At 38.9% G+C, this 27,669-nt stretch overlaps 1 protein-coding gene across 1 annotated transcript in view; it reads left to right on the forward strand.

Moving 5' to 3' along the window:
- LOC106087559 (protein CBFA2T2) overlaps positions 1 to 27,669 on the forward strand; it is a 93,520-nt gene that overhangs the window by 39,987 nt on the left and 25,864 nt on the right. Inside the window, exon 2 of the mRNA XM_013252642.2 lies at positions 1,358 to 1,448. Coding sequence (XP_013108096.1) covers positions 1,358 to 1,448 — 91 coding nt within the window. The remainder of the gene's footprint in view (positions 1 to 1,357; positions 1,449 to 27,669) is intronic.

The following is a 27,669-nucleotide window of genomic DNA, read 5'->3' on the forward strand; positions in this document are numbered from 1 at the left end:
AATAAAGGTGGGTTTCTTTGAGTATAGCTGACCAGAATCTTCATCTTTCAACTTTCAGAGTTGCTATCTTTGAAAATACAAAAGACACTACATATCGTGTGAAAGAAGCTTTAACAAATTTTGTGAAATTGAACTTTGATCCCCATCAATACAAAAGTAGAGTTGCCATATACATTTTTTAATGTAACAGATTTATTTAAGGAAACATTTCTTTGCTCGAGCGTATAGCCTTCAATCAAAATCTGCTAACATGTGCAATTATAATCAGCAATCTTTGGAAACTTTCACCATCTGTTTGTGCACAATGTGCACGCAACCATCGAACGAAGTTGAATTTCTTTGTATTTTGTATTAATGGAGTTGTAAATGATTTGTACACTCTCTCTCTCTCACTCTTTCTCCTTCTGGCAGCCCTTTGTAGTTCACAGCTATGCTCGATTTTATTGCCTTCAATCAGGCAGTTAGACAGTTAGTGGTGGCAATTTGCACAGCCTGTGTTCTAAATGTGGTAGCAAGTGTTGCTTATTTGATTAGTCTGCCAGTCGGTCGGTCGCTCGTTTGGTTTCGATTTATGGCTGTAACTCAAAAATTCTGGCATTCTGCCCACCTCTCTCTTTCATTCCTACATAGATTAAGGGATTTTTAGCAGCTGCAGCTGTTCTCCACATTGACTGTTGGTGGTTATTGCCAATGAATCTGTTCTTTTCTGTGCTGTTCTGTTCGGTTCCTGCTTTGGGGCTATTATTTCCCTCGATATAAGTTCGCAGAAAACCCAAAAATGCAGCGACGGGCTCGCAGGCAATATAAGCTATTCAATTCTCACATTTAATTTAGACTTTTGACAACTTTAGCACATGCAATGCCAAACTTCATGATTTTGCCTTATTGTCGATATACATGTTGACAACATCAACCTTAAAATTGGTTGTTGTTGTTGCAACTCAGCTATCAAAACAAACCGACGGACGGACAAATATGCACTGTAAATACGAGTACGTTGGCGATGTTATCATCTAATTTTATAGTTTCATTTTGTTGCTGCACAATCCTGCCCAGAAACTATTTTATGGCCAGGATTTTCAGTTAAAGCCTTGCATGCCAGACAGTAATTTTGTGCACAAATAAATTTAAATGTCGCTGTAAGCAAAACAACACCCCATCAACAACAGCTACCCTAAAGGGGTTTTAATAATGTGAGAAATTTATCACTTGCCGATTGAATTCGAGCAAGAATGCCATCCATCAGCGAGGGCCACTCTGACTGATGTGCCTCACTTGTTATTTGACACTGATTATTTTGGCAAAAACCACAAACAGAATAAAACTAAATTTGAAATTTTATTTTCTTCATTTACAGATGGCTCTCGACGGTAAAACGATTATCAAAGAAGAAATCACCGATAAAGACGCCTATGAGGCATCAGCAAATTCTACACGGAGAAATAAAGGTAAGCCATTCTTTGTATCAACAATTGGAACCCTACTTGGGTTGGCAAATACGCAAAAAACCTTCAAAGCAAATGCCTAGTGTAAATAACAACAAGTAAAAGCGTGCCAAGTTCGGCCGGGCCGAAACTTATATACCCTCGACCAAGGATCGCATTTGTCGATTCTTTTCCCGGTGTCTCTTTTTAGGCAAACAAAGGAAAGGAAAGAATAAAAAAAAAAATTGCTATGCTATTGGAGCTATATCAAGTTATGGTCCGATTCGGACCATAATAGAATGAATGTTGGAGACCACAGTAGAAGTCATTGTGAAAAATTTCAGCCAAATGGAATAAGGATTTCGCCCTTTAGGGGTTCAAAAAAAAATAGGGAGATCGTTTTATAGGGGAGCTGTATTAGGTTATAGACCGATTCAGACCGTATTTGACACGTATGTTAAAGGTCATGGAAGAAGCCGTTGTACTAAATTTAACCCAAATCATATAACAATTGCGCCCTGTAGTGGCTCAAGAAGTCAAGACCCCAGATCGGTTTATATGACAGCTATATCAGATTAGGGACCGATTTCATCCATACTTAAAACAGTTGTTGAAAATCATAAAAAATCACCTCATTCAAAATTTCAGCCAAAATGGATAAAAATTGCGCCCTGTAGTGGCTTAAGAAGTCAAGATCCAAAATCGGTTTATATGGCAGCTATATCAAAACATGGTCCGATATGGTCCATTTACAATCCCAATCGACCTACACCTATAAGAAGTATGTGTGCAAAATTTCAAGCGGCTAGCTTTACTCTTTCGAAAGTTAGCGTGCTTCGACAAACAGACAGACGGACGGACATAAAATGTCATGACGATCAAGAATATATATACTTTATGGGGTCTGAGACGAATATTTCGAGGAGTTACAAACAAAATGACGAAATTAGTATATGGAGTATATGGTGGAGGGTATACAAATAACATATTATAGACAACGACAATATAATGAATGCGAATGTATTATAAGTAATATCTTTTTTTATACCCTTCACCACTACTGTGGTACAGGGTATTATAACTTAGTGCATTTGTTTGTAGCGCCCAAAAGGAAGAGAGATAGACCCATTGATAAGTATACCGATCGACTCAGAATCACTTTCTTATTCGATTTGGCTATGTCCGTCTGTCCATGTTAATTTGTATACGAACAGGTCGCAATTTTCATTCGATCGTCTACAAATTTGGCATGGGAATGTTTTTCGTCCCAGAGATGAATTGGAAAAAAATTGGTTCAGATTTGGATATAGCTCCCATATATATGTTCGTCCGATTTGGAGTAATACAGCAATAAAATGGTCATTGGTTAACCGATTCTCTCGAAATTTAGCAGGAATGATTTTCTTACGACTCTAGATATTAGTGGTGAATTTTATAGAAATCGATTCAGATTTGGATATAGCTTCCATATATATGTTCGTTCGATTTGCAATAATACAGCAATAAAATAGTCATTTGTTAACCGATTCTCTCGAAATTTGGCAGGAAGGATTTTCTTATTACTCTCGATATTACTGGTGAACTTCATAGAAATCGGTTCAGATTTAGATATAGCTCCCATGTATATCTTCGTCACATTTTGGGATTTTTTTTTTTGTTTGTCGACTGTAGCTATTACATTTTGAACATATACATATATGTATTTATAGGGTAGGTATGGGGTATTATAAAGTCGTCACCGCCCGACTTTTGCCTTTCCTTACTGGTTTAATCTTGGAGTCGTTCAAAAGCGCGGCTCATTCTGTTCGGTTATACACCTTTCACAAGCTGAGCTAGCAAAATACAAGAGGCTCAGAACAAATCCTGGATGGAATTCTGCAGCTCCGTGGAGAATACATTTGAGGCCTCTAGGCTAAGGAAGACCTTATCCTTGAAACCAATTACCGTGGGATATATTCAGAAGTCAGAGAATGTATGGACAAAGTCTTGTGAGGAAACACTACAGATTCTCGTTGATACACATTTCCCGGGATACCCTCCAACGGGCACCATGGTGCCAGAGTAAGTTGCCATTGATATGCATTCATCGGAGGCTGTTGGAGAGCTGGTGCCTGTGTTGAAAATCCTTTGGGCGATAAAAAGTTTGGATTCATTTACGTCGCCAAGCCCTAATTATGTATCAACGTTTGAATTTACAAACTGTGTCCAATAGACCGACTCCTAGGCTTAGGAAGATATATTCTGCTTGTATAAGCATGTCGTATATACCTGTGGGATGGTGGTAATTTTCATTCCAAAAACAGCAAAATCTTACCATACGAGCACTAAAGTATAAGTCTGTCATTCTTTAGCCTGCAGACTCCTGAGTGGTTGATAGAAACATATCTTAGGACAAAAATCCCTGGAGATCGCCTGCCGCGGCAGCAACATGCATACAGTAAAGGCAAGTCCACTGAAACAGCTGTCAAGGAATCTCGCTGTCAAGGAATACTCAGTAGTAGCATTTCTTGACATTGAAAATCCTTTCAATAATGTAAAACCGACGTCAATTATGAAGAGGATGGACTTTATAGGCATCAACACTACCCTAAGAAAGTTTATTAATAACTTACTTACTAAAAGATGCATTACGGCAGGCTTGCTGTGGTCTGGTCACCTACTGATCAATACTCAACCAGATCCAAGATATTGTGGAGAAACAAATTGCAGCCATCATTGCTGTGAGGCTAAGGAGCTTTCTCTTTGATCATGTAGCGACTACGGACACTGCGTTATTCTTGATACAATATCCGATGTGCCAGGCAGTAAGGCAGTGTAATTTAGTTGCTTTTCCTGCCCTTTCCAAAATGTTGGCTTTGAAGTTCAATTTCCTGCCCAGGTAGTGAGGATTACACCCTGCCTGAGCCGCTTTTTGACAAAAAGTACTGTACCACTATTCCTGATATAATCGATTGGAATTACGACATCCCTGGTAATATAGGTTACATAAACCTATAGTATGGAACTATGCATCTATTGTGGGTGCCGAGCCTCAAAGATATTCCAGGGAATTGTAAAGCGGATGAGCTTGAAAGACTAGGAACTTTCTTACACATTCCAGGGGAACAGGAATATGTGGGTGTGCATCTAGCGATATGTAAGCTACTTCTTCAAGATTAGGGCCGAAGGGAAAAGAACTATTGATGTTCACAACAGAAGGCTTGTGTGCATTCCAAAACTATGTGGCCTAATATAGATTTGAAGGGATCTACTGCTTTGCTGTCATTGGCTAGAACAGACGTCTCAGTCATTGTGTCCGTCATGACCGGTCACTGTCTAATCGGAAAACATGCTGACAGACTGAAGGTTGCCAGTAACGACTTTTGCAGAAGCTGTGAGGATATCGAAGAAGAAGAGACTATTGAACGCCTTCTGTGTTTGTGTCCCGCACTAGCAGTAAGAGGGAGTTCCACATTAGGTTCTCATTTCTTTGAGAATCAGTCTGATTAAGCGGATGTCAACATTCGCAAGTTATTGGGCTGGTTCAACGGTAAGAACTAGAAGGCATCTTCCTTCTCATGTTCCTGTAGTATCACAATGGACGAAAACGTATAAGTGAATCTGATGGCAGACTGCCACTTACCCCTAACCTAACCTAATGACTCATAAATGGATTCAATATCTGCTGGAATTCCATACCTACCAAGTTGTCTCAGCCTTGACGGGATTTAAACATAAGTAAACATCATGAGCAGTATTTCTATTGTAACTAATTGCCACCTGGGAGAGTTATTTTTCCATTTGAAAATGTCTTATTTAAACCTCAATTTTACAAATTGTAAATATTTTAAAAATATCTACATTTTTGAGTTACTTCATCATGTAAAACATTTCATACAAAAAAAAACTCTAAACATTTTACAAGTACAATTATTGTCGTTAATAAATAAAAAAGTACATATTTTTGTCCTTCCCATTCTATTAGAACATTATTTATGATTTTCAAATACGGACACAAGCTGACAACAAATTAAAACATATTTTTCAATTCAAATATTAGTTTCTATCCATACATAAGATAGAATGCATGTCCTGTTAGGAAAACAATTTGTTTAAATAAAGCTCAACATTATTATTTGAAAAAAAAAAAAAGCAGATCCTTGCAAATACTGACGTAGAAGACACACAGCCATATGAAATGTCGCAAACGACAGATATCCTTTTAGTTAGAGTGTGCTCTTGTACTTTTAATTAAATATTGCTGAACAGAAACCAATTTAAATGTTTAACAATTAAAACATTGCAATGTTGCTTTAGAAAATAATCCTTGTGTGTGTTTACGGTATGAACGGCAACGACACGAAACGAGAATATTTTGCTGCATATTTTGATAACATTTAAACCATACACATTTCGAATGGTATAAATAAAAATGTTTTACGCTCAGAAAAATTTATATTTGCTTAAAACTTAATGGGTGTTCCAAATGTGTGTCTCATAACTGCAAAGATTAGAGTCCTTAATATTTAGAAGAATTTTGGAAAAGATTTTTATGTCCGTCCGTCTGACTGTCGAAAACACGCTAACTTTCGAAAGAGTAAAGCGAAGTGCTTGAAATTTTGCACAAATACTTTGTATGACTGTAGGTTGGTTGGGATTTTATACAGCTGTCATATAAACCGATCGCCCTATTTGACATCTTGAGCTTCTAGAGGACGCAATTATTATACGATTTGGCTGAATTTGTGTACTTTGACGTTTTATATGATATTCACCAAATGTGATATTTCTCCCATATAAACCATGAATTTTACCCTTTCTATCGAAAGTTTTGGAAAACCTGTTAAGTTCCCAAATAAAAACGTTTCTTGAGAATAAACAAGTAAAAAGGCTCTAAGTTCGGCAGGGCCGAACTTTGGATACCCACCACCTCAGGTATATATGTAAACCACCTTTCGTCAAAATCCGGTCAAAAATGAACACCTTATGCCCCATAGGAGCTATATCGAAATATTTTCCGATTTGGACCAAATACTAATAAGTACAAGTCATTGTTCAATTGTGTATAATCTTTATTGATTGTGTATATACTATTGATCTTTTGAGAAGCTACATCTAAAAATTAACTGTTCTGAACCACTTACGACACGGAAGTCGAAAAGTCTAACATAAGTCACTGTGTCAAATTTCAGTGAAATCGGATTATAAATGCCTCTTTTATGTGGACAAGATTTTAAATCGAGAGATCAGTGTATATGGCAGCTATATCAAAATCTGGACCGTTTTGGGCCAAATTGATGAAGGATGTTGAGTGGCCTAACACAACTCACTGTCCCAAATCTCAGCAAAATCGGATAATAAATGTGGCTTTTATGGGCCTAAGAACCTAAATCGGTGCATCGGTCAATATGGCAGCTATATCCATACTAAAACGATCTGGGCTAAATTTCAAAAGTATGTAGAGGGGCTTTATTTAACTCATTATCATAGATTTCGTCGACATCGGACAATAAATGCGCCTTTCATGGCCCCAAAACCTTAAATCGAGAGATCGGTCTATATGGCAGCTATATCCAAATTTGGACCGATCTCAGCCAAATTGAAGAAGAATGTCGAAGAGCCTAACACAACTCACTGTCCTAAATTTCGACGACATTGGACAATAAATGCGCCTTATATTGTCCCAAAACCTTAAATCGAGAGATCGGTCTTTATGGCAGCTATATCCAAATCTGTACCGATCTGGGGCAATTTAAAGAAAATTATTGAGTAGCCTAGCACAACCCCCTGTCCCAAATTTCAGCAACATCGGATAATAAATGTAGCTTTTATGAGCCTAAGACCCTAAATCGGCGGATCGGTCTATATGAAGATATATGAGTCCGATATTGCCCATCTTCGAACTTAATCTGCTTATGGACAAAAAAAAGAATCTGTGCATAATTGCAACTCAATATCTCTATTTTTAAAGGCTGTAGCGTGATTTCAACAGACAGACGGATGGACGGACGGACATGGCTAGATTGTCTAAGATTTTAACGCTGATCGAGAATATATATACTTTATATGGTCGGAAATGGATATGTCGGTGTGTAGCAAACGAAATGACAAAATGAATATACCCCCATCCTTCGGTGGTGGGTATAAAAATACTTAATTTTATAGATCAATTATTTTTGGTAATTTCTTAGCCATATAGACCGATTGTAGCTGCAATGTAGACCGATCCGCCCATTTAGGATCTTAGGCCCATAAAAGCCACTTTTATTATCCGATTTTGTTGAAATCTGGGCCCTTCGACATCTTTCTTCAATTTGGCCTCGATCGGTCCAGATTCGAATATAGCTGCCATATAGACCGATCTCTAGATTTAGGGTCTTGCGCCCATAAAAGGCCCATTTATTGTCCAATTTTGCCAATATTTGAGTCGGTGAGTTGTGTTAGGTCCTTCGACATCGTTCTTCAATTTGGGTCAGATCGGTCCAGATTTGGACATAGCTGCCATATAGACCGATCTCTCGATTTAAGGTTTTGGGCCCATAAAAGGCGCATTTATTGTCAGATCTTGCCGAAATTTGGGACAGTGAGTAAAGTTATGCCCCTAGACATATTGCGGCAATTTGGCCTAGATCGATCAAGATTTGCTTATATCGCCATATAGACCGATCTCTCGGTTTAATGTTTTGGGCCCATAAAAAGCGCATTTATTGTCCGATATCGCCGAAATTTGAAGCAGTGGGCTGTGTTAGGCCCTTCTACAATTTTCTGCAATGTAGCTCACATCAGTCCAGATTTGGATATAGCTGCCATATAGACCGATCTCTCGATATAAGGTTTTGAGGCCATAAAAGGAGCATTTATTGGCCGCCGATATTTGGGACAGTGAGTTGTGTTAGGCTCTTCGTCATTTTTCTGCAACTTGGTCTAAATAAATCCAGATTTGGATATAGCTGCCATATAGGCCGATATCTAGATTAAAAGTCTTGGTCCCATAAAAGGCGCATTTATAATCCGATTTCACTGAAATTTGACACAGTGACTTATGTCAGGCTTTTCGACATCCGTGTCGTATATGGTTCCGATCGATTTATTTTTAGATGAAGCTACTAAAAAACCAATATTTTGTTATACACAATTGAACAATGATTTTTACTTAATAGTATTTGGTCCAAATCGGAAAATATTTCGATATAGCTGCTATGGGGCATAAGGTATGCATTATCATTATCATGCATTGGGTATCCAAAGGTCGGCCCGATGTGTTCACTTTTAACTCCAATTCACTTTTAACTCTTTTACAGTCAATTATTAGATTTTTCATATTGTTGAACTAGTAATGTCAATAAATAAATAAACCTAAATCGATCTCCCTACTATAATCCTTAAATCTCTAGCGGTCACAAATCTTATCCGATTTGGATGAAATTTGCTCAACGACTCCTTTTATGGCCTCAACCACATACGTGCCAAGTATGACCTGAATCAGACTTGAACCTGATATAGTTTTCATATAAACCGATCTTTCGATTAAATTTCTTGAGCCGCTAGAGGGCGCAGTTATTGTCTTATTTGGCCGAAGTTTTCCACAACGACTTCTTCTATGAATTCGACGTGCCAAGTATGGTCTGAATCGGTCTTTAACCTGATATAACTCCTTTATAAACGATCTCTCGATTTTACTTGTTGATCTCCTATAGGGTTATCTTGGAATTTTCCACAGTGACTCTACTATTGTCTCCATCATCCCAACCATGTATGGCCCGAATCGGTCCACAACCTGATAAAGCTTCAATAGCATAGCAATTCTTAGCCATTATCCTTTGTTTTCCTATAAAGAGATACCGGGTAAAGAACAAAAAACTACCCTCCATGGTAGAGGGTATATAAAATTCTAAACTTAGCACGATTTTATTTGTTTTTTAGCTTCGTTTACTGCTGCATCAGTTGCATGTGTTCAATTGCCTGACTCATTCCTTTCTCTTTAGCTAGAAATCCAAAGAGCCAGACATTACACATGGACTCTCATCTTGAAGGATGTATATTTAAGGATTGATACTATTACCCCCCATACTAAGAGATTGTTATGGCACATTTCTCTACCATAACAGATGTGACTGCTCTTCTCCAGTGTTTTTTTTTTTATACCCTCCACCATAAGATGGGGGGTATACTAATTTCGTCATTCTGTTTGTAACTACTCGAAATATTCGTCTGAGACCCCATAAAGTATATATATTCTTGATCGTCGTGAAATTTTATTTCGATCTAGCCATGTCCGTCCGTCTGTCCGTCCGTCCGTCCGTCCGTCTGTCTGTCGAAAGCACGCTAACTTCCGAAGGAGTAGAGCTAGCCGCTTGAAATTTTGCACAAATACTTCTTATTAGTGTAGGTCGGTTGGTATTGTAAATGGGCCATATCGGTCCATGTTTTGATATAGCTGCCATATAAACCGATCTTGGGTCTTGACTTCTTGAGCCTCTAGAGTGCGCAATTCTTATCCGATTGGGATGAAATTTTGCACGACGTGTTTTGTTATGATATCCAATAACTGTGCGAAGTATGGTTCAAATCGGTCCATAACCTGATATAGCTGCCATATAAACCAATCTTGGGTCTTGACTTCTTGAGCGTCTAGAGTGCGCAATTCTTATCCGATTGGGATGAAATTTTGCACGACGTGTTTTGTTACGATATCCAACAATTGTGCCAAGTATGGTTCAAATCGATTCATAACCTGATATAGCTGCCATATAAACCGATCTCGGGTCTTGACTTCTTGAGCCTCTAGAGTGCGCAATTATTATCCAATTGGAATGAAATTTTGCACGACGTGTTTTGTTATTATATCCAATAACTGTGCGAAGTATGGTTCAAATCGGTCCATAACCTGATATAGCTGCCATATAAACCGATCTTGGGTCTTGACTTCTTGAGCCTCTAGAGTGCGCAATTATTATCCAATTGGAATGAAATTTTGCACGACGTGTTTTGTTATTATATCCAACAACTGTGCTAAGTATGGTCCAAATCGGTGCATAACCTGATATAGCTGTCATATAAACCGATCTTGGGTCTTGACTTCTTGAGCCTCTAGAGGGCGCAATTCTTATCCAATTTGAATGAATTTTGGCACGTAGTATTTTGTTATGATATCCAACAACTGTGCCAAATATGGTTCAAATCGGATCATAACCTGATATAGCTGTCATATAAACAGATCTGGGGACTTGACTTCTTGAGCTTCTAGAGGGCGCAATTCCTATCCGATTTGGCTGAAATTTCGCAAGACGTTTTTTATTGTTACTTTCAACAACTATGTCAAATAAAATACAAGTCGGTTAATAACCTGATATATTGGGTTTAGGTTGCCCAAAAAGTAATTGCGGATTTTTTAAAAGAAAGTAAATGCATTTTTAATAAAACTTAGAATTAACTTTAATCAAATATACTTTTTTTACACTTTTTTTCTAAAGCAAGCTAAAAGTAACAGCTGATAACTGACAGAAGAAAGAATGCAATTACAGAGTCACAAGCTGTGAAAAATTTGTCAACGCCGACTATATGAAAAATCCGCAATTACTTTTTGGGCAACACAATAGCTGCCATATAAACCGATCTGGGATCTCGACTTCTTGAGCCTCTAGAGGTCGCATTTTTTTGTACAACGGATTCTTTCATGACCATCAACTTACGCGTTTATTATGGTCTGAATCGGTCCATAGCCCGATACAGCTCCCATATAAATCGATCTCTCTATTTTGCTTTTTGAGCTCACAAAGAGCGCAATTCTTATTCGAATTGGCTGACATTTTACACAGATCTCCAACATATAATTTAATTGTGGTCCATAGCGGACCATATCTTGATATCGCTCTAATAGCAGAGCAAATCTTCTTATATCCTGCTTTGCCTAAGAAGAGAACCGGGAAAAGAACTCGACAAATGCGATCCATGGTGGAGGGTATATAAGATTCGGCCCGGCCGAACTTAGCACGCTTTTACTTGTTTTTCTTTAAAATCAAAGTCATTTCGATTTCCAGATGCTCAAAATGACAAAACAAATGAAAGGGAAAACTATTACAGGATTGCAAAACACCTTACACCCATTAAATATATTTGAGCAATGTAATATCTTTGACAGAGAGGTGGATTTACGGACATCACCAGATTGACTTTCATTGAGCCTAAACTTAAATTTGCATTCATCGAATTGCTCAGATACAAGCAGCACGCCAATATGAAGGAAAAATCGGTGGAAACCGATGCCAAGACGTATACATTGGCGGACCGAGGCACTGATCCAACCCATAGACCTGTACCGGGTGGACCAGCTCTTTTGAGACGGGATAAACCATATGCAAAACAACAGATGGATAAATTGTGGGTACCATGACTTAAAGATAAGGGAGAAGTGGCACTGGGCACGCCACAAGAGGGGCATTTTTCCGCCACTACTTTGGCTGACCACCATAAATAACCTATTACGGATGCTGACTGAAGAGGGATTTGAACGCGGATTTGGGGTAAGGATCCGAATCAGCTATGCAGAAAGACCGAAAGGGTCTTGCAGATGGCATACTGCTGCGAAACTACTACAAAGAAATCCAAAATCTGCCTATTCATGAGGTTCACGACGTTTCCTCAACGGCACGATTTTGATATCCGACAAGGTATAATATTTTGGATTGATCTTGGACAGGAAACTGAAACGGAAGTGTCACATTCGGGAGTGTAGAGAAGGCTCACAGATTTTGAGCACTATTTAGATGGAAATGGGTCCTGAGTCCAAGGATGCCAGCGACACGGTCTTGGATTGAAGCAATTCTGGTATTTTCATCTGGTAGTTCATGCTACACGGATGGATGTGGGCCAAATAGACCTGGCGGCCCACAATAAGGACCCAGGAACTTAGACCTGTTTTCGATTAACGCCTTCTCTGAGGATGGCAGGTGGAATGTTAGGTCAGACAATTTGGCCATAAACGCCAGAGGACTGACAACAGTAAACTTGGTGAATCCGAAGCATTCGACGCAGTCCGAATTAAGAGCGATGGCGACAAACGCGAAATAAGCACTGTGGTACAGTAAAACGGTCGGTAGGACGACGAAAATCCTATGGGGATCAGGAACGTGATTTCGTTTAACTTAAACTGAAAAGAAGTGAAAAGGAGATCAGTATAACTTTCGGTACCATAATGAGACACATATGACTATGAGCTCACTTATGTAGATGAGATGCGGCTAGTGATAGCTTTTGAGCATTTCCTATGCCATTGCCCAGCTTTTGCAGCTAACAGATACCGGCACTGGGGAGGGGATTCGATTTTTATACTCTACACCAGACGATTTCGATAACTTACAGGGTGAAATACTTAGGTGTGATATTGGACAGGAAACTGAATTGGAAGTGTCACATTCATATGTAGACGGGCCGAAGGCTCGAATGGGGCCTGAATGTGAGTATAGTCCACTGGCTCTACAGGAGCGTGATTAGACCAATACTTACTTACGCCTCAGTAGTTTGGTGGACTGCTATGGAGAAAAAGTGCAACATAAGGACCATACAACTGGTTCAGCGAACATGTTGTCTTGGGATAGGCGGAGCGATGAGGACGACGCCCACTAGGGCACTGGAGACTATTATAGATATCCGACCCATTGATAGACAGATTAAGTGTGAGGCAGCCACTTAAGGCGATTGGAGAATGGATTGAGGATGGGAGGTGATCATACCAACGCGGTATAATCAAAGCGACGATAGGAAACCTGGAAGGAAGGGAAGAGGTTTCCGATCGGATACCTTGAGGTCGAGTGCGACGCACTGCTGCCATCGGCACAGTCTTGGATTGACGGAACTTTAGTATTGCCATGTGGAAGATCATGTTACACGGATGGATCAAAGCTAGAGGACAAAGTGGGCCTGGGGGTCTACATTGAGAACCCAGGGATTGAGATCTGTTTTAGACTGCCTGCCCATAAAACGGTCCTGCAGGCGGAGATCCAGGCGATCGCGAAATGCGTGAAGGAGTGTGGTGCTAACGCGAAGACGTCGGGTGTGAACATCTTTACCGACAGTAAAATTGCCATAAGGGCAATAACAACCAGGACGGTAAGGCCACGAAGAGTGTTGGAGTGTAAGGAGGAGATTAAGGCCTTCTCTGAAGATGGCAGGTGGACGGCATCATTTGGGTGCCGGGCCATAAGGGAGTAGGGGGGAATGAAAAGGCAAATGAAGGCCAGAGGACAGCCGTCAATAAACTTGGTTAACCCGAAGCCTTTCGGGTCGACAAGGGTGTGGGTGAAGAATGTACATGCGACACTGTGAAACAGCGAAACGGTCACTAGGGCGGCGAAAATACTATGGGGTGATGCAGATAGTGAGAAGACGAGGATTTTACTGAAAGAAAGTAAGAAGGAGGTCAGTATAGCTATTGGTATCATGACGAGACCCATAGGACTACGAGCTCACCTATGTTAAATCGGTGCGGCAAGTGATGAGATGTTGGTACATGTCCTATGGCTTTCGCGTCTAACTTATACCGGCACTTAGGTGGAGATACTACACCAGACATGAACTAACCTAGGGGAAACATGGTATGGAAACAAATAAGGATTTTGTAAGTAGCAAGGAATTCCTAACTTAGATTCTCCTTTTCAATGTTGCTTTCTTTTGTATTTAGAGCGCACAATAAGCCGATTACTGGCTTAGGTGTATGCCATAGTGGTATGGTGAGGATTTATATCTGCACCCTCTTTTCAACTTAACCTAACCTTAGCTATACCCTACACCATCACCATGATACCGTGTATTATAACTTTGTGCATTTGTTTGTGTCACCCAGAAGGAAGAGAGACATATCCATTCACTGATCGATTCAAAAACATTTTCTGATTTAGTTTAACTATGTCCGTCCATGTTAATTTGTGTACAAAGTACAGGCAGCAACTTTCATCCGATTGTCTTCCAATTTGGAACAATTTTTCTTTGAGTGTATCTAACTACTGCATGCCGCAGAGGTATTTGTGTCCCATTCATTTGTGAATTCTGGATTTTCTTTTGCCTCTGCATTATAATATGCTAGCAGTGAAATTTCGTATTTTTGTTGTCCTTTAGTTTTGGGGTTCAAATTTATGTTTTTTACCATTGCGTTATCGTTGTATCCTTTTGTGTTCGAGATCCTTTAGCCTTGTTTTGATTGTAGGTAGTGTGTGAATTTATACAGGTGTAAATATTTTCACAATGCAAAATTCTTTGAAATAACACAAAGATAACACAAAACAAATTTATTCTTTGTCATTCTATGGTTTAAATGGGTGGTTAAATAGAGCAAAGCACAGTGGGAGAAAATCGAAAAAAAATTGTAAAAAAATTAGCCGTGTGGAGCGGGTAGAGAAATATCTTTGAAATTTGAATAGATTAGAGCTGAGGTTCTAGCGAGATTGCGTGTAAAATTTCAAGTACCCAGGTTTTCCGAGAGCTTTTGGGAAGGCCCCTAAAGTTAGTCACCTCCATATTTCGAATAATTGTTCGGACTGCCGAATCTTCATTTGTGGTCCTAATTTCAAAATTATTTTTTGCTTAAAATTTTGGCCGAGATTGACATCGTATTTTATAACTAGCGAATGCATTTGTGTCTCGATTTTTACTTTTAAGCATGAATTAGATTTGCAACAAAATCTACAACGACTTTGCCATACAACGTGTCTACATCTAATAATTCAGTTAGAAGTTTTACAGCTTGGAAGTCAAACAAGTAAAAAGGCGTTAAGTTCGGCCGAGACGAACTTTGGATACCCAACTCCTCGGGTACATATATAAATCACATTTCGTCATAATCCCGTAAAAAATGCAAAATCTATATCCACATAGCAGCTATATCGAAATATGGTCCGATTTGGACCAAATTCTGCACGGACATAGAGTGGTCTAAGTTCAAATCATTGTTCAATTTTGTAGAACAAAATATTGGTCTTTTTGGTAGCTATATCCAAATACAGACCATTCTAAACCATATACGACACGGATGTCGAAAAGCCTAACATAAGTTACTGTGTCAAATCTCATCGAAATCGAAATATAAATGGGCCATTTAGGAGGCCAAGACTTTCAATCGAGCGATCGGTCTATATGACAGCTATATTCAAATCTGTACCTATCCAAATTGTACAAGTAAAAGCGTGCTAAGTTCGGCCGGGCCGAATCTTATATACCCTCCACCATGGATCGCATTTGTCGAGTCCTTTTTCCGGCATCTCTTCTTAGGCAAAAAAGGATATAAGAAACGAGTTGCTCTGCTATTAAAACGATATCAAGATATGGTCCGGTTCGGACCACAATTAAATTATATTTTGGAGAAAAAATTTCAGCCAATTCGTATAAGAATTGCGCCCATTAGGCTCACGAAGTAAAATAGAGAGAACGATTTATATGGGATCTGTATCGGGCTATAGACCGATTCAGACCATAATAAACACGTTTGTTGATGGTCATGAGAGGATCCGTAGTACATAATTTCAGGCAAATCGGATAATAATTGCGACCTCTAAAGGCTCAAGAAGTCAAGATCCCAGATCGGTTTATATGGCAGCTAAATCAGGCTATGAACCGATTTGAACCTTATTTGACACAGTTGTTGAAAGTAAAAATAAAATACGTCTTGCAAAATTTTAGCCAAATCGGATAGGAATTGCGCCCTCTAGAAGCTCAAGAAGTCAAATCCCCAGATCTGTTTATATGACAGCTATATCAGGTTATGGACCGATTTCAACCATACTAGGCACAGTTGTTGGATATCATAACGAAATACTTCGTGCAAAAATTCATTCATATCGGATAAGAATTGTGCCCTCTAGAGGCTCAAGAAGTCAAGATCCAAGATCGGTTTATATGGCAGCTATATCAGGTTATGGACCGATTTAAACCATACTTGGCACACTTGTTGGATATAATAACAAAACACGTCGTGCAAAATTTCATTTCAATCGGATAAGAATTGCGCACTCTAGAGGCTCAAGAAGTCAAGACCCAAGATCGATTTATATGGCAGCTATATCAGGTTATGGACCAATTTAAACCATACTTGGCACAGTTGTTGGATATTATAACAAAACACGTCGTGCGAAATTCCATTCCAATCGGATAGTAATTGCGCCCTCTAGATGCTCAAGAAATCAAGACCCAAGATCGGTTTATATGGCAGCTATATCAGGTTATGGACCGATTTAAGCCATACTTGGCACAGTTGTTGGATATAATAACAAAACACGTTGTGCAAAATTTCATTCCAATCGGATAAGAATTGCGCACTCTAGAGGCTCAAGAAGTCAAGACCCAAGATCGATTTATATGGCAGCTATATCAGGTTATGGACCGATTTAAACCATACTTGGCACAGTTGTTGGATATCATAATAAAACACGTCGTGCAAAATTTCATTCTGATCGGGTAAGAATTGCGCACGCTAGAAGTCAAGACCCAAGATCGGTTTATATGGCAGCAATATCAGGTTATGGACCGATTTGAACTATACTTGGCACAGTTGTTGGATATCATAGCAAAACACGTCGTGCAAAATTTCATTCCAATCGGATAAGAATTGCGCACTCTAGAGGCTCAAGAAGTCAAGACCCAAGATCGGTTTATATGGCAGCTATATCAAAACATGGACCGATATGGCCCATTTACAATACCAACCGACCTACACTAATAAGAAGAATTTGTGCAAAATTTCAAGCGGCTAGCTTTACTCGGAAGTTAGCGTGCTTTCGACAGACAGACGGACGGACGGACGGACGGACATGGCTAGATCGACATAAAATGTCGCGACGATCAAGAATATATATACTTTATGGGGTCTCAGACGAATATTTCGAGTAGTTACAAACAGAATGACGAAATTAGTATACCCCCATCTTATGGTGGAGGGTATAAAAATAATGTTGAAGGGCCTAACACAACTCACTGTTCCAAATTTGGGCAAAATCGGACAATAAATGCGCCTTTTATGGGTCCAAAACCCTAAATACCAGAACGGTCTATATGGCAGCTATATAAACATCTATAACGATTTGGGCCAAATTCCAGAAAGATATAGAGGGAATTAACACAATTCACTCTTCCAAGTTTCAGCGAAATCGGGCAATAAATAACCTAAATTTTGGCGAAATCGGAAAGTAAACGCGTCTTTTATGGGCCCAAGACCTTAAATCGGAGGATCGGTCTATATGGCAGCTATATCCAAATCTGGACCGATCTGGGCCAAATTGAAGAAGGACGTCGATGGTCCTAACACAACTCACTGTTGCCAATTTCTACGACATAGGACAATAAATGCGCCTTTTATGGGTCCAAAACCTTAAATCGCAGATCGGTCTATACGCTATATCAAGTTATGGTCCGATACGGACCATAATTGATTTGAATGTTGGAGACCATAGTAGAAGTCATTGTATAAAATTTCGAGTAAGAATTGCGCCCTTAAGGGGCTCAAGAAGTAAAATAGAGAGTTCGGTTTATATAGGAGCTGTATCAGGTTATAGACCGATTCTCACCATATTTAACAGGTATGTTGAATGGGAGAAGCCGTTGTACAAAATTTCAGCCAAATCGGATAATAGTTACTTCCCCTGGAGAAGTCAAGATCCTAGATTTGTTTCTATGACATCTATATTAGGTTATGAATCGATTTGAAGCATATTTAGCGCAGTTATTAAGTCATAACAAAACACGTCATGTGAAATTGAGACCAAATCGGATAAGAATTGCGCCCTCTAGTGGCTCAAGAAGTCAAGATTCAAGAGCGGATTATATGGCAGCTATATCAGGTTATGGACCGATTTAGTCATACTTAGCACAGTTGTTGGAAGTCGTACCAAAACACGTAGTTCAAAATTTCATCCAAATCGGATAGGAATTGTGCTCTCTAGACGCTCAAAAAGTCAAGAACCCACATAGGTTTAAATGACATCTATATCAGGTTATGGACCCATTTGAACTATACTCAGCACAGTTGTTGAAAGTCGTAGTAAAATACTTCTTGCAAAATTTCAGCCAAATCGAATAAGAATTGTGCCCCCTAGTGGCTCAAGAAATCAAGATCCAAGATCGGTTTCCATGGCCACTGCACAGTTTGGTGCGGTGGCATCATTGGACCGTACTTCCTCAAAGATGTTGTGAATCGTAACGTAACTGTAAATGGTGAGCGCTATCGTGAGATTATATCCACCTCTTTTTTTGCCCAAAATGCAAGAGCTTGACTTGCATGACATGTGGTTTCTAGAAGACGTTGCCACATGCCACACAGCACTCATAACAATGGACTTTTTGAGAGGCGAGTTCGGTGAACATTTTATTTCACGTTCGGGAACGGTCAACTGGCCGCCTAGATCGTGCGATTTAACACCTTTAGACTATTTTTGTGTTGCTATGTTAAAGGTCATGTCTATACAAACAAGCGAGCTTGAATTGATGCATTGGAAGACAATATTGAAGCGTTTATTCAAAAGATATCGGCCGGAATGTTGGAAAGAGTATGCCAAAATTGGACTAAGCGAATGAACCATTTGAGGCGCAGTCACGGTCCACATTTGCATACAATAATCTTCAAACATTAAATTGTATGGACCGTACTATCATTTCAAATAAAGATTTCATTCATTTTTCTGAATTGTATGTGCTATTTTTTTAAAAGGGGCCTCCTTTTTATGGCCGAATCCGAACAATATGCCCTAGTGCGACATCTATTGGGATAGAAGTTTTGCATGGTATAGTACCTCACAAATGTTGCCAGCATTAGGAGGGGAAAAACACTTCTGATAGTCTCGCCAGGATTCGAACCCAGGCGTTCAGCGTCATAGGCGGACATGCTAACCTCTGCGCCACGGTGGCCTCCGCCCTTTATATGTTAACCCAGCGAAACCAAATAATCCTCGAATCTAACCCAAATGTGTATCCACGAGTTGTTCCAGTGTCTCCTCTCTAGACATTGTCCATACCTTATTCGGCTTCTGAATGTAAGATTGCAATTTGCAGGGGAAACTTTCTCATATATCAATGAGTGCGGTCTGCTTCAAGTTGATTACCATCACATTGACAATAGTCATATGCACCTGAGCACCTAGAAATTTAGATGTGATGCTCTGTTAGGACCCTCAACTTAAGTTTGGTACAAATCGACCATAAAAGCCGACTATACGATCCAAAACTTTGCATGTTATATTCTTATATGACTTCCAAAATCTGATAAGGATTTTCCGATCAGTGGAATTTGGAATGTTCATCAAAGCAAATCACATTTTAATGAATAAGGCCTATTTTCATCTATACTTATATGCTGGTCTAAAGAACGGTTGCTTCTTCGTTTTCCGCTTTTGTTTGTGTTTAACCGCGCAAGGTTAAAAACAAACAATCCCCTCTCGTAGAATAATTTGCATTCGTATTTGCTTTATGTTTTTGAAATCCTTTCTCTATGAAGATTGAATAAGATTTTAACCTGTGTGCTTTGGATGATAAATCAAAACTATTTGATGTGGTTACATTTTTTTTCTTCCTTAAATAGACTCCATGTCTTAAGAGAAATAGTTTTTCGATTTTTAGAAATTTTAAATTGTTTTAAAAATATTTGCCATTATAGCTCAATTAACCCCAAACGGAAGCATACATAACTACGTATGTATATACCCTATAAACCCTACCACAAAGCAACCACAGCAACACATTGCCCCTAAAAGCCACCAGAAAACATGGGGACACTTGGTTATGTTTATTTTCATGCCAGTTTCCAGTTGCCCACCAGCCATAATGGTCAACATCATGTTTCACAAAATATGGGAATTGTCAACAAAACTCACAACTTCTAAAAAGAAAGAGCCATAGCGCACTTGTCCATGGGTCCCCAGTGTTCTTTGGGTGATGCTTAAGCATTAGAGTCCACTGCCTGGCCTCGTAATCATCAGAAGGAGAGAGTGTCTGCCCCACTGCTGGGCTTATAAACTTTTCCAACTGAACTGGGTATGGGGTTGGCAGATGCAGTGACCAGTCAGTCGTCCATAGTTTTTGTTTAGTTTTCCGAAAACAAACAATCATTTGAACCGACAGACGACTTTAATCTGGACTGCCTATTTTCTTCCCAGCCACTCTGGGTTCGGCATTGTTTTGTTTGCCAATGTCCTTGGCATCGCCATCACCAGCTGTTGTTTTAAGCCTTTGATGATAGTTGTTGCCTTCGTGCTTTTTTTTTCTTCTTCATCTTCTCTATCTTGCCTTGTGGCCCATTGGGAGATGTAGGGGCAGCTGATGTTGCATAAGCTTAAATCCTTTCGCATTGCCCCAATATTTGGCAAATTTTGGTTTTGGGAATTTTCCATTGAAATTTATTGAGCACCATGTGTTTTGGCGTTGCATTCAATGTTTGCCTTGCCTAAAACTCAAATGAATGGTAAAGTAATCGCTTGAAGTTCTTGAATTTTTGGAGGCTTCTTGACCGGGCAAATGTCATGGCCAAATAAAAAACAAATAAAAAAGTGGTAAGTTCGGCCGGGCCGAATCTTGGGAACCCACCACCATTGATTCTGCTAAAAATTTATACAAACTAAATTTAGTTGAAGGGGATTATTTTATTCAACATACCAAACTTCTGTCAAACCAGCAAAAATGAAAACTTCTAGGAACCGAACAAGGATGATCGAGAGAAAGCTCAACGACCAACATCAATATTAAGTATCTGTGCAAAAGTTGAAGCGGCTATCTTTACGCACTCGACCGGTATCGTGATTTCGACTGAAGGACGGACGGACATGACTAAATCGAGTCAGAATGGCGAGACAATCAAGAACATATATACTTTATGGGGTCTTAGACGAATATTTCGAGATTTTACAAACGGAATGACTAGATCAGTATACCCCCATCCTATAGTGGTGGGTATAAAAAGAAAATATAGCGAAATTATATCAAATTTGTTACAAACATTTTACTTTATAAATTCGAAGCAAATTTTAAAGGGCATATCAAGGGAAAAGCTTTTTAACAGTAAACAGAGTAAACAAAGCAAAACGGTGTTAAGTTCAGCCGGGAAATGAAAAACGCATAATTTATGTCCCCATAACAGGTTCATCGAAATATGGTCCGATTTGGACCAAATTGGACAGGGATATTGAGTGGTCTAATAAGTCATTGTTCAAATTTGCAGAACAAAATACTGGTCTTTTTGGAAGCCATATCCAAATATAGACCGATCTGAATCATGTTCGACACAGATGTCGAAAAGCCTAACAAAAAGCCGAAAAGCCTGTGTCAAATTTGAGCGAAATCGGATTATAAATGTGCGTTTTATGGGGCCAAGACTTCAATCGAGAGATCGGTCTATATGACAGCTACATCCAAATCTGAACCGATCTGGGCCAAAGAGAAGAGGGCTGACGAAGGGACCCTCACAACTCACTGTCCCAAATTTCGGCGAAATCGGAATAAATGCGCTTTTATGGGCCAAAAACCTTAAATCGAGAGATCGGTCCATATGGCAGCTATATGCAAATCTTGATCGATCTAGGCCAAATGGCAGAAATATGTCGAGGGGCTTAACTTAACTCCCTGTCCTACATTTCAGCGACATCGGACAATAAATGCGCCTTTCATGGGTCCAAAACCTTATATCGAGAGATCGGTGTATATGGCAGCTATATCTAAATCTGTACCGATCTAGGCCAAATAAAAGGAAGATGTTGAAGGGCCTGAAACAACTCACTGTCCCAAATTTTGGCAAAATTGGACAATGAATGCGCCTTTTATGGACCCAAGACCTTAAATCGAGAGATCGGTCTGTATGGCAGCTACATCCAAATCTAGACCGATCTGGGCTAATTTTAAGACGGATTTCGAGTGGCCTATCGCAACTCACTGTCCCAAATTTCATCAAAATCATATAATAAATGTGGCCTAAGACCCTAAATCGGGGGATCGGTCTATATGGGGGCTATATCAAGATATAGTCTGATATGGCCCATCTTCGAACTTAACCTGCTTATGGACAAAAAAGAATCTGTGCCAAGTTTCAGCTCAATATCTCTATTTTTAAAGACTGTAGCGTGATTCAACACACAGACGGACGGACATGGCTAGATCGTCTTAGATATATAGGCTGATCAGGTTAGGTTAGGTTGAGAAGAGGGTGCAGATATTAATCCGCCCCATGCCACTATGGACATACACCTAAGCCAGTAATCGGCTTGTTGTGCGGTCTAAAATCTATAAAGTAACCTCTAAAAAGAACATTTTAAGTTAGGAATTCCGTGCTACTTACAAAATCCTTAATTGTTTTTAGTACCACTCCCTAAGTTGGTTCATGTCTGGTATTGTGTCTCCACCTAAGTGCCTGTATCTGTTAGGCGCGAAAGCCGGGTAATGACATATAAAATACTCCAACGTCTCATCATCTTCCACGCATGCCCTACACATGCTATCACTTGCTGCACCCATTTTACATAAGTGAGCTCGTAGTCCTATGTGTCCCGTTATGATACCAATAGCTATACTGACCACCTTCTTGCTTCCTTTCAGTAATAGCCTCGTCATTTCACGATCTGGATCCCCCCATAGGATTTTCGCCGTCCTACCGACCGTTTCGCTGTACCACAATGTTGCATGCGCATTCGTCGCCCTCACCCTTAACACGGACTGCCTCGACCCGAAAGGCTTCGGGTTAACCAAGTTTGTTGACGGCAGTTCTCTAGCCTTCACCTCCAAATCGTCCGCCCTTTTATTTCCCCTTACTCCGTTATGGCCCGGCACCCAAACGATGCGGATTTTCCCATCCTCAGAGAAGGCATTAATCTCCTTTACATTGTTCGTGATCTTACCGTCCTGGTTGTTATTGCCCTCATGGCAATTTTACTGTCTGGGAAGATGTTCACATTAGACGTCCTCATGTTAGCACCACACCACTTCACGCATTTCGTGATCGCCCGGATCTCCGCCTGCACGACCGTATTATGGTCAGGCAGTCTAAAACAGATCTCAGTCCCTGGATTCTCAATGTAAACCCCCAGGCCCACTCTGTTCTCTAGCTTTGATCCATCCGTGTAACATGATCTTCCTGATGGCAATACTAGGATTCCGTCAATCCAAGACTGTGCCGTTGGCAGCAGTGCCTCGCACTCGACTTCATGGTTCATTTCAGGTATCCGATCCGAAACCTCTTCCCTGCCTTCCAGGTTTCCTATCGTCGCCTCGGTTATACCACGATGGTATGAGCTGCTCCCATTCTCAATCCATTCTCCCATCGCCTTAAGTCTCATAGCCGCAGTGACTGCCTCACACTTAATCTGTATGTCAATGGGTGCAAATGGGTTATACCCACATCCTTCGGTGGTGGGTATAAAAATTGCTCATATCAATGAGTGCTGTCCGATTCAAGATTTCCTCAATGAAAAGCAGTACGCCGTACAGGACGTGTTTACGAACCTTAGATATGTTAAGTGTTTAATGAAAGAAGTATGGGAGTAGAATACAAACCAAATTCCTTGGTCAAATGTCTGGGGCGACTTTTTGCACAAACAGCGGTTCAGCAGTAATCCGCGTCACATAACTGCATAGTAATAATATGCTATGATGGCATTTCAAGTATGTTTAAAAACATTTGTCACAACATAAAACATCATAAAAAAAATCAAATCAACTATTTCCAATCGCGTGTTTAATATTATCGCTTGTCTGTCTTTCTGTTAATACTGACCCTGTTATTGTTATGCCCAAAATGTATCCACCTCCGCTCTGCTTTATGGAGATTTGTCCAAGTTTATCTTTGTGATAATATCTGTGGATACAGCTGCATGGATGTTTTCTCAGCAATTCATGCATAAAATTCCTTTTAACCTATTTTCAACTTAAATCAAATACAACAACAAAGCACTAGAGGAATGCCAAGAATGAAAAGTATTCTCACACACTCCTATTTTGCTCTTTGCTTTAGTAATACATTCAAAGTCTCCATGTTTCCTTATAATGGCTACTATGTACATCATTGATCCAGCTGTATTTTTGAAGGATATGACAACACTCACGCAAAAGAACCAAATATTCTACCATAAAGCAAAGAGATTTTATTTATACAAGTGGTTAATGTTAATTTTCCCTCACTCTTATACATACAGTTAAATGTAGCCGGAGAATACATCTTTTAATATGATTTGTATGCAAACATTTATCAATTGCGTGTTTCTTCCCCCAAAACACTTCCACTTTCGAAAAACATTTTTATACCCACCACCGAAGGATGGGGGTATATTCATTTTGTCATTCCCTTTGCAACACATCGAAATATCCATTCCCGACCATATAAAGTATATGGTCCGTCCGTCCGTCTGTCTGTCTGTTGAAATCACGCTTCAGTCTTCAAAAATAGAGATATTAAGTCGAAACTTTGCACAAATTGTTTTTTTTTTTTGTCCATAATCAGGTTAAGTTCGAACATGGGCTATATCAGACCACATCCTGATATTGCCCCCATATAGACCGATCCACCGATTTAGGGTCTTAGGCCCATAAAAGCCACATTTATTATCTGATTTTGCTGAAATTTGGAACAGTGAGTTGTGTTAGGCCCTTCGACATCTTTCTTCAATGTGGCACAGATCTGTCCAGTTTTGGATATAGCTGCCATATAGACCGATCCACTGATTTGGGGTCTTAGGCCCATAAAAGCCACATTTATTATCCCATTTTGCTGAAAATTGATTCTAGGTTTAGGATCTAATTTCTTTGAAAACTTGTCCGATTTAGCCGATGTGAAAATTCACAGGCCATCGTAGCACAGAGCTAAACATTACCCTGAACGCCTGGGTTCGAATCCCGGCGCGAACATCAGAAAAAAATGTCAGCGGTGTTTTGCCCTCTTTATGCTGGCGGTATATGTCCATGTAAAAACTTCTTCCCAAAGTGGTGTGTGTACCTTTGTCAGTAAAAAGTTTGCCACTGTTATTTAATGAAATGTTCATGGGCAAATTTGCAATTTTTTTAAAATTTGCAAGTTGTTGGGTGGTTCAACGGTAGAAACTAGAAGGCATCTTCCTTCTCCTGTTTTTATTATATCACAATGGACGAAAATGTCTAAGTGAGTCTGATGGCAAACTGCCACTTTAACCTGACCTAACCTATATTCAGCACAAATGGAAACGGATACAACTGGGTGTAGCCAGATCACTCCACATTGTTAAGCCATTATCTCACATCCAACGACAGCATCAAATCCTTCCTAGAGAAACTTCATGAGATCGAATATACAATGCGAAATTTAGATGGGCCCTGCATAGTAGATGGCGATTTCCAATCTCATTCAAAAAATATGGGCATGCTAAAGATTACCTCAAGAGGGAGACGAATTCTAGGCTTGACTGGAAAAAATGGTCTGAAGGTATATGTATCTATACTTTACGTTTGTAATTCTGGCTGGCATATAAACCGATCTCGGATCTTGACTTCTTGAGCATCTAGAGGGAGCAGGTTTTATCCGATTTCCCTGAAATTTTCAATGAGGATTTTTGTATTGACTTGAGCCTCTGAAGGACGCAATTTTTATCCGATATGGTTGAAATTTTGTACAACGACTTCTTCTATTATTCCAAATATGCTTAATATCGTCTGAATCGGGTTTTAACTTGATATAGCTCCCATATAAACCGATCTCCGATTTTACTTCTTATCGCATTAGAAATTTTGCATAATGACTTCTTCATCCAAAACAATGGTCTTCAACATCCAAAACAAGTATTATCCGAATCGTTCCATAGCCTGATGTAGCTCCAATAGCATAGCAATTCTAATCCATTATCCTTTGCCTGTCTTTTAAGAGATATCGGGCAAATAACTTGACAAATGCGATCCATATTAGAAGATATATTAGATTCGCCCGTCCTTAGCACGCTTTTACTTGTTAATATTTTATTTTATTTTATTTTATTTTATTTTATTTTATTTTATTTTATTTTATTTTATTTTATTTTATTTCATTTTATTTTATTTTATTTTATTTTATTTTATTTTATTTTATTTTATTTTATTTTATTTTATTTTATTTTATTTTATTTTATTTTATTTTATTTTATTTTATTTTATTTTATTTTATTTTATTTTATTTTATTTTATTTTATTTTATTTTATTTTATTTTATTTTATTTTATTTTATTTTATTTTATTTTATTTTATTTTATTTTATTTTATTTTATTTTATTTTATTTTATTTTATTTTATTTTATTTTATTTTATACCATATTGCCATGATCGGTAAATTTGTCCGATTTAGGGGTGTTTTGGGGGTTGGGTGGTGTTGTGGGGGTGGGATGGCCCATCATTATGCACCATCTGTGGAAATTTCAAGAAAATCGGTTCAGCCGTTTCTGAGTCTATAAGGAACACACAAACATACAAACAAACAAATCTATAAACAAACACAAATTGATTTTTATATATTTATAAAAATGTTTTGTTTTATTTTTTTTATATCTATAATTATGATTTGTTTGTTATTTAATAACATACTTACTTTACTTATTATTTATTTGCCTCATGTTTCATAAATTTAGAACAACCTTACATTAATTGGTCTACAAAAATATGTGTATATGTCGTATGTGTTTTTCGGTCATATGCAGCAGAAAGGGAGTTTTTTTTCACTCATATTTCGATTATACTTGTATTCGTCATCACTCCAAAGAAGTTGTCCATTATTATTCATTGTTTCCGTTTTCTGTGCTTACACAAAGGATTATTATTATGTTTGTATTTATTAAGACTGCAAAAAAAATTTCAGGCCTTTCACAAACAATCAACGTTTAGTCTTTCAAATGCCCATAAGAGCTTTTGCTAACACATGCGAGTACAAAGAGGGATACTGTATTTTGCCGTAAATCAAGGTGTTTGGATTCTCACAGCAAGATAAAATTTTAGCTTATGTCGAAATAAAGGGAAAAAGGCACAATTACCTTAGGGTGGGGGTTAACCATGGAGTAGGGGGTATCTTTAAATCTTTGGTAAAATCTCGAAATAATGGTCACTTTGTTATCACACTGAAACGAACTTCACTGTAGACACCCAATTTTATTTTATCCCCTAGTTTTAACCCCCCCGTACAGCATAAACTACCAGAAATCCATCCATATAAGATTGTGTACAAGGCGTCAGTGTTTTGCACACGAACTTTAGTGTCGTCTATTATCCTATGGTGGAGGGTATTGAAAACATATACCCTCCACCATAGGATGGAGGTATACTTACA

Source organism: Stomoxys calcitrans, chromosome 5 (genome assembly GCF_963082655.1).
Source record: "Stomoxys calcitrans chromosome 5, idStoCalc2.1, whole genome shotgun sequence".
Lineage (NCBI taxonomy): Eukaryota > Metazoa > Arthropoda > Insecta > Diptera > Muscidae > Stomoxys > Stomoxys calcitrans.